The sequence below is a fragment of the Sinocyclocheilus anshuiensis genome, unplaced genomic scaffold, assembly GCF_001515605.1.
Source record: "Sinocyclocheilus anshuiensis isolate Anshui unplaced genomic scaffold, SAMN03320099.WGS_v1.1 scaffold330, whole genome shotgun sequence".
NCBI classification, from domain to species: domain Eukaryota; kingdom Metazoa; phylum Chordata; class Actinopteri; order Cypriniformes; family Cyprinidae; genus Sinocyclocheilus; species Sinocyclocheilus anshuiensis.
The window spans coordinates 2012387-2031000 of record NW_015547689.1 but is presented as its reverse complement, the minus strand read 5'-3'; the positions used below and the strand labels follow the sequence as shown (position 1 = coordinate 2031000).

At 34.8% G+C, this 18614-nt stretch overlaps 3 protein-coding genes across 3 annotated transcripts; 1 reads left to right on the top strand and 2 right to left on the bottom strand.

Annotated features, from left to right (window-relative positions):
* Positions 1-386: 386 nt before the first annotated feature.
* On the bottom strand, positions 387-6737 carry LOC107703551 (chordin-like protein 2). Its single transcript, XM_016506228.1, has 11 exons — positions 6607-6737; positions 5789-5901; positions 5503-5596; positions 5252-5397; positions 4447-4540; positions 4222-4286; positions 3367-3535; positions 3075-3263; positions 2817-2993; positions 2166-2258; positions 387-921 (listed from the first exon to the last, which is right to left on the bottom strand). The coding sequence occupies exons 1-11, from the start codon at positions 6722-6724 to the stop codon at positions 788-790; spliced, it is 1392 nt and encodes a 463-aa protein (XP_016361714.1). The 5' UTR covers positions 6725-6737; the 3' UTR covers positions 387-787.
* Positions 6738-7473: 736 nt separating this feature from the next.
* On the bottom strand, positions 7474-14194 carry xrra1 (X-ray radiation resistance associated 1). Its single transcript, XM_016506227.1, is given in 18 exon segments — positions 7474-7710; positions 8143-8248; positions 8341-8456; positions 8552-8711; positions 8804-9070; positions 9162-9280; positions 9377-9470; positions 9578-9709; positions 9826-9872; positions 9964-10109; positions 10891-10995; positions 11183-11331; positions 11447-11544; positions 11668-11740; positions 11851-11922; positions 12060-12214; positions 12579-12695; positions 14134-14194. Coding segments are annotated over 17 exon segments (2091 nt in total). The 5' UTR covers positions 12673-12695; positions 14134-14194; the 3' UTR covers positions 7474-7552.
* LOC107703553 (sialidase-3-like) lies at positions 13716-16130 on the top strand. Its single transcript, XM_016506232.1, has 3 exons — positions 13716-13851; positions 14146-14378; positions 14977-16130. The coding sequence occupies exons 1-3, from the start codon at positions 13836-13838 to the stop codon at positions 15790-15792; spliced, it is 1065 nt and encodes a 354-aa protein (XP_016361718.1). The 5' UTR covers positions 13716-13835; the 3' UTR covers positions 15793-16130.
* The last annotated feature ends 2484 nt before the right edge of the window (positions 16131-18614 follow it).

The window sequence follows — 18614 nt, the reverse complement described above, 5'->3', positions numbered from 1 at the left end:
AAAACAATAACATAAGAACAGTCTATAAAAAAATATTAAGAAAATCTTTCAATAGGATTTTATATTAGTTAGCCAGGACATCAGCCCGATATATTTTTCATCATTTTAAGTGCATATGAGTTATACATAACCAGATCAATATACACGCTACATTCATTACAATGCAAAACATTTTCGGCATAGAAGATAGGCAGAAAAATATTCTATTGAAGTAAAGATGATGTTGGCTGCTTTGACTTTACAATAAATTGTGTATTTTTAGTTTATCCATATTACATATACAAGATGAGTAGCATATATCTAAGAACAGTAGAAAAATATGTGGCCTATGTCAACTTTATAAAAGCATTCTGGCCAATAAGCTGTCTACATCATCCTTTTTATTCCCTCTTATGTACATACAGTGGAAGCTTGCTAAAATTACATACATCATTTCCTTTAATGATGATGATGATGATTGCTTTAAAATCTTTCGTCCTTATAATTCTGGCCAAATAGCATATATTTATTCACTTATCAAACATGCATTTTGCAACAATGCAAGAAAATTGAATGACCTCAAGGCCTCTGGAAAAAAAAAACAGGTCTCAGAAAGAATTCTGGGATGTCAAACTCATAAAGACTTGCGCTAAACTGACTCATAGTAATAAACCAGATCTTTAGACTACCTGCTGCCAGCATCTGGTTTTGTACTACATGCACATTGTGTGAGTGTGGGAGTGTGTGTTCTTCTGGTAATAAAATGAGTGTCAGACTGGGATGGCACAGTGTTAGAGCGGGGAGGAGACTAAGAAGTGCAAAGGCTGTCCAGCTGTTCAGGGTTTAAGTACTTCACCACTTCCTTGATCCCGTCTTCACAGCTCCTAATCTTACTCAAATCTTTCTGCTTGTCCTCTTCTTCTTTGAATTTTCTCCAAGTTTCTGTGCAAACAGAAAAAGGAAAGGACAGTCCAAACTGGGAAAAATTAAGTTGGTAAAGGCAAAGCAATGGAGAAATGCATTAGGGTTTGTGTGTTTACACTGAAAGCTGCATCTGAATTGTATGGAAGCTTGTTTCAGCCATGGGGTAAAAAAAAAAAAAAAAAAGGTAATAGCAACTTTCATATCAAAATTCTGAGAAATAAGTCAGAATTGCGGGATATAAAGTCAGCATTGTGTAAAATTGGAATTTTGAGAAAAAGTCTGAATTCTGAGTTTAGAATCTGAATCTAAATCTAAGTTCTGACTTTTTTTATCTCACAAATTCTGACTTTTTTTTTTTGCGAAGACTGAGAACATTTATTTTTAATCTAAATCAGGTGAAATAAACTCATAATTATGGGAATAAAAGTCAGAATTGTGAGATAAAAAGTTGCAATTACCTTTATGTTTTAATTCCATAGCAGAAACAAAAAAGTCAGAATTGTGAGATGTAAACTCAGAATTGCAAGAAAAAATAACTCAAAAAGAAGTTTATAACTCACAATTCTGACTTTTTTTCCTTTGATTTCTGAGTTTACATCTCACAATCTTTGCACAAAAGTCAAAATTGGGAGATGTAAACTCTAAATTGTAAGAAAAAAGTTGAAATTACCTTTTTAATTTTTTTATGCTGTGGCAGAAATGGGCTTCCAAATTAATTGAATCTCCACACATAAAAAAGTGATTTCTGTCAGTGTAAATACTGTAATGCATACAACAAAAACCATCAAAATTGCTTTAGTGTGCAGTGTGAAACAGGAGTAAGTCTGTTCTGCATTTAATTTGAAACACAGCCAATGCACACAAAATGCATTAAGAGTGACTTGCTGAAATAGACAGAAGATTTGTAAAAAAGTAAATCAAAAACCTTTCTTTAATTTACATGTTAGACATGTTCAATTTCCTTTGGTCTCCTCCACCTTCTCATATTACCTGGCAGCTGTAACTACTCTGAGCTCAAATATTTAGTTTCATACCTAGAATCTCAGTTTTCAGGGCTGTTTAAGACATATTGTAGGTTGACATATAAGGAGAGCAATAAGTTTGCCTTTTATTTACCAAAAAACGTGTTCAATTCAAACTCAATTTTAACTATCAAAATACACAGTTGAATGTTTAAATGCTATGACTTTCTGTGTCTCAGAAAGCAGTAATTGCAAACTAACACAAATTTAATTTGGTGAAATGAAAAGAATTAAGCATACCCTCATCTAATGTAGTCAGCAAGATGTAATTTTCCGGATGCTCTATGAGGTCTTTCTTCTGAACGTCACCTGTCTCCATCAGATGCAAAACACCTGCAAAGATTTGAAGAAAATTTAAGGGAACATGGTTAACACTTCACAATAAGGTCCCATTACTTAATGCATAAACTAGCATTAACTAACAATGAGCATTACGTTTGTTACAGTATTTATTCATCTTTGTTAACGTTATATAAAAATACAACTGTTGATTGTTAGTTCATGTTAGGTGAGGTCCATTCAATAATATTAACAGACACAACTTTTGATTTCAATAATATATTAAGAAATGTTGAAATTAACATTAACTAAGATTAATAAATGCTTTCAAGTATTTTTCATTGTTAGTTCATGTTAACTAATGTAGTTAACAAATGTTAACAAATAGAACCTTACTGTACAAAAAATGTTGAAAAAGTGTTACAAAAAACATAATTCCAGTGGCATACAGCAATAATACGCAACCTTGTCTTGCCGCTGAGAACCGGCAAAGATTTATAAAATTGCCTATCTAGGTCATTGACTAAGAATTTGGAAGAAATCTAGTAAAGTGAAAGAAAAGAGAAAGACGGTCTCCAACAATAGGTCTACATTATAACTTGCATAAATCACCTTCAACAGTTTTCCAGACTTGCACCTCTACTTCCGTGGCTCCTTGTCTCTCGATGGCAATCATCCGTACTTTATCTTCTGACTGAGCAGCTGAAGGAGGTTCAACTTTATACACCAGGAGACTGTTATTGTCCTGAGTAAGGTAGCACTCTGTCCTGTTGCTCTCTGCTTTGAGCTCTGGAAACCAAGTTAAAAGAAACACACTGATAAAACATGAAGTTTAAATCATTACAAATATAATAGCACTGATACGCCTACCTGGACAAATCTTACAGCATTTCCCCTCTATTTTTATGGGATGTTGGCATGGATACTGGTTGGGACACGTGATGCGTCTGCATTCTTGAAAGCCGTCCCTGCAGGTGCACAGGATGCACTCCAAGACCTTCCCCAGCACCGGGTGCCACACGTCACCATGAGAATAGGTCTTGCCACTGTACACACAAGCTTAGACAAAGTCAGAAAACCTACATTACTTTGACAGGATATGACTTCATTGGATTTTGACAAGCAATTCTTGATTTGGAAAGAGTGGTGCATTACAGTTTACCTCTCTGATGTTTGCACTGTAGAAGAATTTTAACAGTAGTTTCGGCAGCTCCTTTGAGGTGTAGTGTCTGTAGGTTGAGGCCTCTGGGAGACCCCCGCAGTGTCGATGGCGTGGCCCTAAGTGAGTGACCCCTGACCTGCTCCGCAGCACACTGATCCACAGAATGCCTCTTGTATTTCAGGACATATAAAAACAAATATTGTAACTCTGGACTATCATAGAGTTGCATAAATGAAACAATAAAACACATTTTAACCCTGTAAACACTGACATTCAAAATAATATATATATATATATATATATATAAATCTAGTTGAGCATCATATATACATCAGGCTTTAATGGTTCATATGATATAGTACAATATGAGGCTCATACTCAAGCAGAAAAAAACACCTCAATTTTATTCAAAGGTCCAAATAAGCAAAAAAATATGCAATTTATTGCAGCTGATGATATTTATATGGCCAAAAAGTAAGATGAAATCCTGATACAGTAGCAGACTATTTAAAAAATGCTTATAAATATCAGTTGTCACTATATATTTCCCAATAATATATGTCTTATTAAGATGATATTTTAATGCTTGATAGTTTTATGATCAAAGCTCTGTAGTTTTTATTGTGGGGGGCAAAACATATAATGCAATACATGTACCACAACCTGAAGGGTTTTTTAGAATTACACTAAAAGACCTTTTACTTTCTAAAAAAAACCCTATAAACTATCAATCAGATCACAGAAGGTATTTAGTAGACTGTGTAAATCAGGTCAAGTTTTGATCATATTGATAATTTAGATATTTGATACAGGATTAAAGAGTACAGTGAGTCCCCTGAAAAAGAAAATACATACAACTCCTCTGTTCAGTTGTTGTCCTCCGTCCTCAAATGATGCAGAATTGATATCAATTGCACTTTCTGTTTATTCAAAGGAGACAATGTTATTTAATCAGCACAATCAGGGGTGGAATTAAACATGAATACAGCTTGTAGCATCCAATTTCATCCAATGTCTAAAATTAATAAATCTCAGTAGTATTTACACCTACAATATTCTAAATTGCACATATATCCTCACCTTTGCACACTAAGCAGCAAGTATCCGGGACTGACTCTGGTGAGGAGCATGTAATGGGCTGACAGGTTTTCAATGCACAGAATATATTTCCATTCTTTAATGGAAAAGAATGAGATTTTAAAAAAAGAATATTAAAAATCTGAAATTGACATGATTCAAATCAGCACCTCAACATCAGTGCCTGACAACATGGGGCAAAGCAAGGATAACTGACATTTTTATATCGATATTAAATCAGGTCAGAAAATGTCTCAATAACATACAGTATGTTACTGTGGAACACTCTCAGAAATAAAGGTACAACAGCTGTCACTTTTGTACAGGTTCTAATATGCACACTTTAAGTACTAATATGTACCCTTAAGGTACCTAAATGGACCCTTTAGGTACAAATATGAACCTTTTGAAAAGGTACCGCCCCAGTGACCGCTGTTGTACCTTTATTTCTGAGTGAAGGAGCCTTAGCTTTTTTAAATTCTGCATAGTAAATAATTTATTGTAAATAAAATTATGATCCTAAAACCAAACATTTCTTTAAGAAGACATTATTACTTTAATTGCTTAATCTTCAAAGGCTTTTATCCAAAACAACTTACATTGCATTTGAGGTATACATGGAACCCATGAGTCTGGCATTGCTAGCACTCCCTTCTACTGTATTTACGCCTGCTCTCCGACACCATCTTTCAAAACACTATACTATAAAGGATTTTTTAAACTGTTTGAGGTTAGAGACCCATGTTCAATGATGCACTATGGTGAAAGCAACAACAAAGATTACAAAAAAAATAAAATAAATACTTACAGAGCAAGTACACATGACGCACTGGTTCGACTGACGGGATGGGAAGAGCTCATGGTTGGCAAATGTTTCCCCTGTTTGGTAAGTGCTTCCATTATACCTACAGGTTTCAATGGGTGCCCGTAGACCAGCAGGAGTTCTGTGCTCATCTGTGATTATAAGAATAGCCATCAGATGGTTCAAATAAGAATGGATTAGAATCATTAATATCAATTCACATAAACACCGGGACCTGGAAAAGTGTGATGCTTTACCTAAACAACGAGGGCAACACTGCTGTGAGTTAGTCACTGGATTTTCACATCGCAGAACAGGGCATTTGATGCTGTTGCATTTCACATGACCAAACTATACATACACCCACATGAAAGTAGACAGAAACATTGACATAATATACATAGCATGTGGATCTGACATGTGCATGCACCTACATGCATGTATACAAACTGTATAGGAACACCTGTATCCTTTAGGTAAAAAAACAATGCATATGAAAACTTTTTCCAAGTCATTATTTAGACTTGGAAGTTGGATACGTACTTCTGTGCAAGTACAGCGCATGCAGAACATGAATCCAAAGGGCTCCAGATAGGGATGCCAGCTATCTCCTGGCCTGTACGCCTTCTCTTTAAAAGTGCAGAAAACACCTGACACTGCATACAACACAAACATACAATCATCTGATTTTCAAGAATAGCATAAAATTCTAAATATAAAACAGGGTTAACAGTTTTAGTTTATTTAGCCATTTCCCAAGGTCATTCCACTAAAAGATGACACTATGACACTTAAACTTTTGTGTACTACAAAAAAACAGGGTCTCTTATTAACAAACCTGACAAAATATAACATAAGTGATAAAGTGATAAAAATCCTCATAGGATGATGATGTCATTTTCACAGTTTTTATATACTGAATTGTACAGGGAGAGTTGTAACATATTTGACGAATTACCTGGAGACATATTTTTAAGACTTTTTAATAAAATATCATGTTCACTAAAACCTACAAATATAGTAAGGGGTACTAATTACAACATTATAAGCAAATATGGCTGGGGAGACCAAAAAGGCATTCTTATTGAGAAAAAGGACGAAATAAATAAATAAAATGCTGTTACTGGATTTTTTTTGTTGTCTTAATGAAATAATATTGTTGTTTGCACATATTAATGAAGGACACAAAAGGCACCTTTTCACGAAATGTCATCCGTTTTAATGACTTTAAAACATTTAAAGCGCCGTTATAAATGAACTTGAATTATATAACCTCATCACACAGCAATTTCAATGCAGTCGTATCGCTGGCAGAATGATGCCCATTTACCAATAACATATTCTTTGATGGAGTCACTTACTTTTTCCTGGTCGTATTGCGTCTGGTTCACACTGAACGAAGCATCGCATTGTGACCAAAATGAAAAGATGTTTCAAGTAGGTCATTTTTTTCTTCATGTTCCAGGAAACTGTGGACATGCAGGATTTGTCTTCTCGAACTCCTAGAAGTTTCTGTAGCGCTTCTAGGTTTTTATCTAACGCGCCTCCTACAGGAAAATCCACTTGCTCAAAAATTTATTTAAATAAATAATCAGTCATGATAAATGCGAACTGCTTCAAGCGCGTCAAATCTGATATTATTCTGATTTTTTTTAGTAAAATATTGTATATAATAAATAATAAAATATTCGTAATATTGACAGTAGTAAATATCTGCTCAGATATATCTGATAAATATTCCTGCTCAGTTTTTAATAAAATGTGAACTGCTGCACAGTATCAGTATATGGATTTAAGCAAATGAAATTTGATATTATGCTGATGTTTATTTAATAAGAGCTATTTTATGTAATAAATAATAAAAGCATTTATGTAATACAATTGATGATGTAAAAATTATGTAATTATTTTCTGAAGCAGCTTACACATTGTTATAGTTAGTCCTGTTGTAAATATTAACATGTCCATTTATGTTGGTGTTCAAATAAATTTTTTTTGTTTTCATTTAACAATTTCAAAAATAAATAAATAAATAGGTCTTTGAGGCAATCCCTCAGGGAATATACTGTTAATTTCAGAGAAGAATGTGAGGTAAAACACATGCCCATCTAGATATATAAGCTCTCAGCACATGATGAGAATAAATTTATTGCAAACTCAATATATCTGACAGCAATGGCATATACAGTTTATTTGTAATCAACACAAACATCAAACAAATTGTCACCATCTCTCCAATATCTTAATAGTGTTTTATTGCAAACTAAAACCAACTCATTAATGAATAAGCAGAGAGTAAAGCACCTGTTAGTTTAGATTACACATCATCTCATCCTCAATCTGTGCTGCTTGTTCCACTCTTTTCAGATGGGCTGTCCTGTACTTCCTTTTCATGTCCTTCAGTAGCGTCAGTGCTTCCTTGTATTCTCTCTTACAAATGCCATTCCCTCCTTCGAGTAAACTATCTGGATAGAGAATATATAAAGTTGCATTTAATACCATTCTATGAGCAATGATGTGATTAATATCAGAAATATCTATTCATATTAGTTTGAATAGTAGTTTGGAGGTTTCCCTAGATGGCATATCTACAATCAGTCCATTGAAGAGGGACAGAGAGGAACAGCTGCAGAACCAAATAGAGCATTTAAAAGTAAACTGCTGAACAATCGCAATAACATCTCTGCAGTGTGCTTGTTAGTTGACCTGTAAAACATGCTAGTTTGTGCTAGTTGATGATGAAATTGATTTGCTGCTCAATTGGAAAATATTTCCTGCTGCATCACTAGGCTTGACTTGTTTAATTACACTGGATTCCATCTCGGTTTTGTCATTTTAAAAAATAAGTGACTAAGAATATTTCAAACCCTGCTATAAAATGACAAAGTATCTGTTACCTAAGGGAACTTTGATTATTGTTTTTGCCTCCTTTATTTGGGCGAGAAGTTCCTCAACTTTTTTCCCCTTCGACTTCTTTGGTCCCAAAGGTGGCAAATTTTTAATCTGTGAAAAGAATGTCTCTATCATGTTATTAATAACAGATGTTGGGTTTACATGCTAAATGCACTGTATATAGCTGATGAATGACCTCTGACCTTTTTCTCTCTTTTGGTGTACGGCTTCTGTGGAAGGTCCAGATTTGCTTTAGAATCTCTATACACGAGCAGGTTCTTGAGCATGTGCTCCAAAACACTAACAGCTTGTTGAATTCCTGCATCCAGAGAAGTCAATGACAACACGAGCAAACAAACAGCACTGATTCAAATGAAGCAAGAGGTCAACAACAGAGTTCAGGAAAATTCCTACCAGAAAGCTCAGGCATTTCTGGCTCAGATGTGTCATCAAGTAAGATTTCATAACCAATCAGTTTTTCTGGACATGCTTTGCTGCCTTTTTTCATCTCCAGTTCGGTTTCCCTTGCATCATCTGGATCTTCTTGGTATTCAGATTAATTTAAGCCATTAACCTGTAAAATTAAATCAAACAAAAAAAAGTTTTCAAACATACATATCAAGTCTTGATATGTAGACTCCTAGGTTCAAGGTGCAATAAAATTACCTCTGTCACAAAGAACGGCTCTGCATTTTGATTCGTCTCAAAGAATATGTCTGCACTTGTCAAGTCAAAATGCTCCTGGCCTATGGCAATGTCTTCCTCGTCGTCAATGCTTGTTTGAGACGAGAAGCCAAATACACGAGATAACCCATACTCTAAGGGTAGAGGATTATCTTGTCCAGTACATTTCGTGGAGCGGAGCATTTCTGTAGCATGTTGATTTGCCGTGATCAAAGGAAATTTTGGTACGTTTGGAACTGTAGATTTCACCTGAAAATTTAAATAGAAGGTAAATCGCTTCTGAAAGGATTAACTTTTAAAAATATTAAGTGCCAAATCCAAACTTGTGTATTTGTGACACCTTTCTTTTAGGACTGACAGGGAGTATGATATGTCGCTTAATCAGAACAGTTGTTTTTTTGCGTGTTATCTTAATACCCAGCTTGTCTTGAAGAAAACAGGTCAGCATTGGTGGATCGCCTGTAGTAAAAAAACAAAGAAAGCTGTGCATTTTTGTCAGATTTAGTTGATTTAATGCACTAACAATGAGCCTGCCTGAGGATTGTGTGAGCTTACCACTCCTCTGTGTTGTCAAAGGGTTTGAGTGAATAACAAGCTCATTGAGCTTTGGAAACAATGCCATGGGCAACAATGCCTCTTCCTCAGCTATCTAGAGGAAAAAAGTGGCAAATAGCTCTGCTGTCAATGACTTCATTCGGCTGTCTATGTTTGTAGCAAATCAAATGCTTTTTAACAGCCAGAAGGCAATACACAGACCTCATTGTTGGCCAAATTCAGATGACGAAGTTCTGGAAAAGGTAGACAGAGACCCAGAGCGCAGCCGTCCTCCTTTCTCTGATGACAGTACTGTAGGGCACCAGAATGCATTTCGAGACATGATTTGTCCTCCTATTTGAGATGCAAGTTAGATTGTAAAATGCTGATATATATCTCTACTAAATTGAAAATAAATTGATATGACGTATGTAAACAGGAAAATAAAAAAATAAGAGAGCCGATCCTACTTTCAATGCTTTTTCTGGTTTTTGCTGGCTCATCGTCATTTCAGAATCTATCTGGCAGAGAAAGTGAATAAATGAACACATAAACAATTTGTTTTCCAACCTAAAATTATTCTTATTTTGTAAATTAAATATACTAACACTTTATCCTCTTGTCATTCACTGTGGCCACATTCTGTCCGATGCTCTGTGGCATAATGCCTGTCTGGGCATCTTGTAATGTTGCCACCTTTTCTAAGAATGGGACTCCTGAGATGTAATTTCCTTGTAAATTTAGATGACGAAGCCTAAATGCACAATACATTAAAATTAGAAAAAGAAAATAATTTAACAGAGAATGAAAGAATCACACAGTTTCTTAAAAAAAAAGAAATGTCAAATTTGAGCTTATATTGCCCTTTTGCATTTTCCTAATTTTTTAGTTTATAATTTATAACTTTAAATATTTAAAAACAAAACAGGGCCATCTAATCACTACACATTAATATTTACAACACCAGTAATTTCCTTGGGCTACAGCATTGTTTTGTTTAAAATTTTGTGGCTGTGCCTCAAGAGGGCAGTCTATACCAAGAAGAATTAAATAAACTTGATAGACTACCTAATGTTTCTCATAACTGATTGTAATGACTGCACATTTTGTGCAGAAAATTAGGATTATAGAAACATCATTTTTATTCTTGCATTTTTAAGATGACCTTCATGATCGGTACAGTGAAATATACAGCACCTCTCTTGGATTAAAAAAGTATCAAATGTTGTGCTATGGTTCAACCCCAAAATTTATTTTGTGCTAAATAACATTGCTATTTTGGCAAATTATTATTACATTCATAAAAAGATTATTATTATGGTTGTTGTTGTAAAATTTTCCTGCACAGACAAACAAATAAATAAATACATCTGGTGTTTATGGAAAAGGTTCTACTTTAAGCACCTGTCACATGCAACGCAGAACTAGTCAGGACTATCTTGTTGCATGAAATGTCACTTTTATTTGATATGACTGAAATTCACTTAAACATATTGGAAATGCCAGAGCTATTTCTTTATAAAAAGCTTACTAACCTCTTTAAGTTAGCAAGGCTCATAAACACTCCCGGAGAAGATAATTTGTTGTCATCAAGCATCAATACCTCCAGAGTTTGAAATAGCAGGACACCCCGTTCTGTGCTGTTGAAAAAGAAAACTTTATATATGATAGAGACATTCAAAACTATAGTGAAAACTTTGGACTGTGGATTCTACGTTTTGTCTTCTGACTTAATAGTCAATGCTTTTAAATAAAGACTAAGCATAGTATTTCTAAAAACATATGCTAGATAAAGTCTTTGAAGGAACTACAGTAGCAAACATTTACTTTTCTCCAGAGTAGGTACAAGGTTCAGCCATATTGAGTGGAAGCATCTGCAGCCGGTTTCCAGTCAGATGGAGCACCTTCAGACGTGGTAACAGGCCTAGATTTATTATGCTTTCTCCCGTTAAGTTATTGAAGGATAAATCCAACACCTGAAACAAATGAATAAAGTCAAGCTTCTTTGATCATCACAATATTCTCAGTGACATGTGCTTCAAGACTTCAAGAGCAAAATATGATCACAGCCCAGTATTCAAGAAAACTCACCTCCAATTTCTGGAAGTCTTCAGCATGAATCTCTAAATTATGGAGACTGTTCAATGACAGTTCCAATTCCCTCAATGCAGGAAACCTGGCAAAGGGTTCTAGAAACAAAATATATATTTTGTATGCAAACAATTTTCATCACACTAGAAATTTCAAAATATATTAAATATAAAATATAAATTAAATGTACAAAATTTAAAACGTAAAAAATCTTTAATTACCTAAAGTTAAGTGGTTATCAGAAGCATTTATGTATGCAACTTTATCAAATTGTTCCAAACCCTCAAGTCTGACCTGTTTTAAAAAATAAAAATCCTTCTGTGATGTAAATGGCAGATGTGACTTAAACCACTGGCTTAATCTAACAAAGTAACTTTAAACAATGTTTTTGATACAGGGCTTACCGTTTGCAAACGCTGGCCACTGATGTTAACAGAACAGAGGTCTGAGGGCTTGTCCACACAACACAGTGAAAGCTGAAGTATTGTGGAAGTGTTTGCGTGTATGTTCAATGGAGGATATTGAAAGAGAAATTGAACATCAATGTCACATTTTAAACCAATGAATGAATTAATAGCAGACAAATGTAATACTAATGTGAATGCATTCTTACAAAAAGCTGTGCATCTAAACAGTTGCTAGCACTCTCTGGTTGTCTCTTTTCATGTTTCCCAGAGTGCACTTCAAAACGTGATCCTGAAATGTTTTTCCTTTTTGATGTCCTATCTTCCAAAGTATCTCTGTTTGCTACAAGCCAGTGTCCAGCCCCTTTAAAAAATAAATATCACAGTGGACTACTGTTTAATAATTACAACTTTATTTCTTTTAAATGTTCAGCATTCTAAGGCATGTTTTCCACAATAAGATTGTTTAAAGAAAATAATACTTTTATTCAGGACACATTAAATTGATCAAGTGACAGTTAAGTTGTTAACATTGTTAACATAATTTCTATTTCAAATTAATGTTGCTCTTTTGAACTTGCTAGAATACTGCAAAAAATAGTATCATGAGGAAACAAAAATATTAAGCAGCACAACTATTTTCGACATTGATAATAATAAGAAATGTTCCTTGATATTAGAATGGTTTCTGAAGGATCATGTGACTTTGTCTTCACAGAAATAATCACCTTCATTTCTTGGAGGAAAAAATGATCTTATTGGGAAACAGTTTGAAGGGTAACTTTGTCCAGTGTCCAGTATGTAAATCCCCAGTCCTGTCATTTCTTTCAGCGAGCCGTTACCTCCTAAACAACATGAAGTTGTAAACAATTACAATAGAGCATAAAAATACATAGGCCTACCAAACAAACCGTTAATCACAAAAGTTAAGATTAAGTAGGCTACTTTAGTAACTCTAGAAAAGTAACTTACCTTAACTAGGAAACATTGTGCCTCTCCTACTATGCACCATAGATGTGCTATGCACTCTGTCTCGAATATTTGTACAAACAGGACATGAAATCTGTCTTGCATGGTCTCCTAGCAACCGTAGTTAAGCGATATGGGAAATGTAGTACTTTTACTTTTTATTTGAACTCAATGGATACAATTTGAAAATGATAAACGAAGTAAAAAAAAAAAGTTACAGATCAATTAATACAAGTGAATGAAATAAGTTTACAGCGTCCTGTTCGTTCTGAACTACATTTCCCACAACGCACCAAACTAGTTTCCGCTTTCGTCTTTCTCGGCTGTCTGCAGTGGAGGAAGCTGTAGACCAGGGGTGTCCAAACTCGGTCTTGGAGGGCCGGTGTCCTGAAGAGTTTAGCTCCAACTCCAATTAAACACAGCTGAACCAGATAATCAAGCTCTTACTAGGCATGCTGGAAACTTAAAGGCAGGTGTGTTGAGGCAAGTTGGAGCTACTGGTTTAAATACAACATTGCACAGAATAGGAAAACATCCCACTGGATTATGCACTTATTGTAATGTACAAGAGACAGTGAAGCATATACTGTTAGACTGCAAAAAATATGAAGAAGATAGGGCAGAATTAAAGGCACAAATGGATGAACAAAGCATGACACTTGAGCATTTATTAGGGAAAGCATCTGGGAGAATACACAATTTATTAATGTTATTTTTGAAAAACACTGGGTTAAGTGAAAGAATTTAATAGGTTTTTTTTTTCTCTCTCTCTCTCTCTCTCCACCTCTCCTTTGATGTCAGTCTAATTCCCACACTCCAGTCTAGTAGGTGGCGGTAATGCACCTTTGAGACGAGTTGCCAACCGCCATTAAACCTGAAAGAAGAAGAAGAAGAAGTTGGAGCTAAACTCTGCAGGACACCGGCCCTCCAGGACCGAGTTTGGGCAGCCCTGCTGTAGACGGAGAGCTGCATCACACAGTAATGTACATTTAACGGTTTGATACTAACATGATGTCATGCAATATATGGATGGTGAACAGATTGTATGTATTGTCAGTTTTCGCTTTAATATCTATAATTAAAAAGGATATTATTGACCTCGTATCATTTGATTATGTATGTCTTGTCTTAATAAATACCGTGTGGGATCAGGACTTTTTGATGAATTATATATATATATATATATATATATATATATATACATACATACATTTTTTACATGCCTCAAAGCCAAGAAGTGTCTAGATATCTATGTATGAAAACGCCTCAAAGTCTGCTGCATTTCATGTCATATACCTACATATTTTTACCTACTTGTTTATCTAGGAATGATTGACAGAATGGTGTCCAAAAGCCACCCAGAAGCCCAACAAGCCCTGCCTGCACGAACAGCATTATTCAAGCAGAAGGATGGTAAAACATACAGAATTCCTGCTCTAATCTACATCAGTGATGGTCAGACTTTCCTTGCCTTTGCTGAAGAGCGCAGCACTCCACGTGACAGTGATGCAAAGGTGTTGGTCATGAGGAGAGGATCACTACAAAATGGATCCCTTCAAGTAATTTCATTTTTTTTTAAATATATATATTTTTATGCATTTATCAATAGTTTACAATATACACCACAGTTTAAAAGTTTGGGGTCAGTACTATTTTTTTTATCATTTTTTAAAGAAATTAATTATTTTATTTAGCATGGATGCATTAAATTGATCGAAAGTGACAGTAAAGACTTTTTTATTTCAAACATTTTTTGTTCTTTTGAACTTTTTATTCATTCTGAAAACAATATATAATGGTTTCCATAAAAAAAATAAAGCAACGGTTTTCAACTGATAATAATAGAACATGTTTCTTGCGCACCACATCAGCATGTTAGCGTGATTTCTGAAGGATCGTGTGACATTGAAGTAATGGTTGCTGAAAATTCAGCTTTGCCGTCACAGGAATGAATTGCATTTTAAAATATATTAAAATAGAAAGCCGTTATTTTAAATGATGATTTACTGTATCTTTGATCAAATAAATGCAGCCTTGGTGAGCATAGAAACTTCAAAAACACTTTTAAAAATCTTACCAACCACAAACTTTTAACGATAATATTTAATTTTATAATTCAACACTTATACACAACTGAATTAATTGTCATTTTTTCAGTGGTCTCCTGCTCAAACACTCTCTTCTGCATGTTTGCCGAATCATCGCACCATGAATCCTTGCCCAGTCTATGAGAGGAAATCCAAAACCATCTATCTGTTCTTTGTCTGCATATTGGGCAATACCACAGAGTATTACCAGATTGCTACGGGTAGAAACCAAGCACGGTTGTTTTACGTCACTAGTTCAGACTATGGCCAAAACTGGAGCCAGTTAACAGATTTAACAAATAGAGTTATTGGAGATGAGATTTGCAACTGGGCTACTTTTGCAGTTGGACCAGGACATGGTATTCAGATGAAAAGTGGAAGACTAATCATTCCAGCTTATGTTTATTACATACATTGTAGGTGTTTTCCCTTTCATTTTCCACTCAAAGTCAGGCCTCATGCTTTATCGTTCTATAGTGATGACTGTGGTGTCATCTGGCAGATGGGAGGAAAAATCCCAATGAAATCCTGCGAATGTGAGATGGCTGAGATCATAGACCACACTGATCAGAGTCATTTGTACTGCAACGCCCGTAGTACATGTGGCCACAGAGTGGAAGCTTTAAGTGAGAGCAGCGGGGCAGCTTTTGACAACCCTCATGTTGCTCAGAAACTCGTGGAGCCCCATCATGGCTGCCAGGGTAGCGTGTTGAGCTTCCCTGTGCCCGAGCCATCAGATGAAGTGGAGAAGAACCCAAATGATTGCTTGATACAGTCAGACACCAAAATGTGGTTACTCTATTCCCATCCAACTAATAAAAAGAAAAGGAAGGATCTTGGCGTTTACTTGAATAAATCACCCTTGAAAACATCTGGTTGGGGCTGACCATGGATCATCCATAAGGGTCCCAGTGGATATTCAGATTTGACACAGTGTGAGGAGCGATTTGCCTGCCTCATGGAGTGTGGAAAAAAAAGTGAGATTGAGGAAATAGCCTTTGTGGAATTTAAACTCAGCGATTTAATGGGCACTTGAAATGATAAAAGAGTACTTCCTGTGGGATCTTTTAAAGGACTAGTTCACCCCAAAATGAAAGTTGGCTAAAAATGTACTCATCCTCAGGCCATCCAAGATGTAGATGAATTTGTTTCTTCGTCGGAACACACTTGTAAAAAATCAGCATTGTATAGCTTGCTCACCAATGGATCCTCTGCAGTGAATGGGTGCCGTCAGAATATATATATTAGTGGACATAATATTGTACTAATATAGGCTATAATATTAAAATTAATTCCCAGTTTGTGCATAATTCAGCATAATTTCAAGATGTGTTTTATCACTTTATATTTGGTTAAGTTTGTCAGTAGGGGGCGATCTTAAACTGTCAGCCCTGTAACCATGACTGAAAAGTAAACTAATCATGTAAAAACTGGATATTTGTAGAAATAGCATTTTAATAAACACATTGAGCGCACGGATAGGTGTTTCAGACCTTATACATTTACCTTTCAAAATAGAAAAGCAGCTATTTCGTGGAATGACTCATTAGCTATAACAAAAACAGGTGCTGCTTTTAGCCTAGCCTATTACTCTTGCTGTCGCAGCAAAACAAAGCCAAGCATGTGTGTCGAGTTTTTCTTTTAGTTTTTCTAAGGGTCTGTGGTCAAGTGTTCTACAGCGCACTTTAACTTTTGTAGCAGAAAAGAACACTTTTGTGAGTATGTCGTTTGACGTTCATTTTCTCACGGCGGTAAAGTTAGTTTGACGTTTGACATTTATTAGACATTTGTTTGTTTTTTGCCAATTCAACTCTTTGCAGCTGTTATGTTTTGAGCCCAAACTAACTCAGACAGACCCTGTGGGATCTTTTAAAGGACTAGTTCACCCCAAAATGAAAGTTGGCTAAAAATGTACTCATCCTCAGGCCATCCAAGATGTAGATGAATTTGTTTCTTCGTCGGAACACACTTGTAAAAAATCAGCATTGTATAGCTTGCTCACCAATGGATCCTCTGCAGTGAATGGGTGCCGTCAGAATGAGAGTCCAAACAAGCTGATAAAAACATCACAATAGTTAACAAGTAATCCACATGACACCAGTCCATCAATTAACATATTGTGAACCGAAAAGCTGTGTTTGTAATAAACAAATCCCTCATTAAGATGTTTTTAACTTTAAACCATTGATTCAGTCCTCTTGACTGAATCAGAAGAGAAATGTGCACAAATCCGATTACAAGTAAGAACAGTTCTAAATATTTCAATGTTTTTATCAGCTATTTGGACTCTTATTTTGACGGCACCAATTCACTGCAGATGATCCATTGGTGAATGATTGATGTAATTCTACATTTCTCCAAATCTGTTGCAATGAAGAAACAAATTAATCTAAATACTGAGGTCAAGGGTGAGTCAATTGTCTGCAAATTAAAATTTTTGGGTGAACTATTCCTTTTATGTTTGCTTTTGGGTTAGATTTGCATCTTTCTGCCGGATTAAAAAAACAAATTATCTAAAGTGAAGTTACAGCATCTCTTGAAATCATGAAACTGTTATGACTTAATAAATTAAGCAGTTATTTAGCAGTTAATTAAGCAGTTATTGTGATAATTAAATTATGAGTGTACTGGTACTGGCTTGATGCATGCAAGTTATGCTTTACCTTGTATTTGTTCATTTATAGTAAGAAAATGATATGCCTATATAGTAGGACTGTATGTCACTGCTCATTTGTATGTCATATAAACTGCTTGCTTTTTACGTTGTATTGTGTAGATTTTTTTTTATTATTCACTTAGTTTCACTGTAAAAAAAATTTAAATATTTAAAGAAGGTATTTCTCAATGTTACCTTTTACTGGCTCATGGTGCAAAAGTTTTAGCTTGACATTTATACATGTACTATCTTTAGTGTAGTGTTTGACACTATTGTTGGCATTTTATTGTAAATAGCTGTGTTGTATCTGTAATTACCACAGATTAATTTGAACAATCTATTCTAATTCTAACAAATTTTAATGTTTTCATTAAAAGTAGTCCAGGAGAGCACTATATTACACTGTTACAAACTAGTGTCATTAGAACTTCTGGTATGATTAAGTTTAGTCTGGTCATGCTTTTAATCAAAATTGACTGATTGTGTTACATGGATATAATCGGCAGCCAGATAGTACTACTGTTATATTATTCTCCATAAGTGTGTGTGCCTTTTGATGACAAGGTCATAATAGACAGAATTAATGAAGTGTACTGAGAGTACTATTATATATTATTTTTGTATTTTTATTTTATATATACTGTTATGTTTTGAGCCCAAACTAACTCAGACAGACATAAATATATGCCCTTTACGTTGCACAAGGCTTCATTTCTAGGGGGGGAAAATTAAACAATTTAACTACGTGACATTATAATATAAAACCAATACTACAATGTTCGGAAAAACATCCCTGTTATTGCACCGTGGAAAATGGAATTACCATTTTATGTGTTTTATAATAATTTTACAACTTTAAATGTATGCAATAATATAAATACATTTAACGACAACACCATTTGCTCTAAAGGTATCAAACTAACTGTGAAATATTCAGAATATTATTCCCTATAATGCACAAGGCTTGGTTTTTCAGATTATGCCTTCATTGTTTTTATATACTGTACTGAAACCACATTTTTAAATATGTTTTATATACTGTACCCACTTAA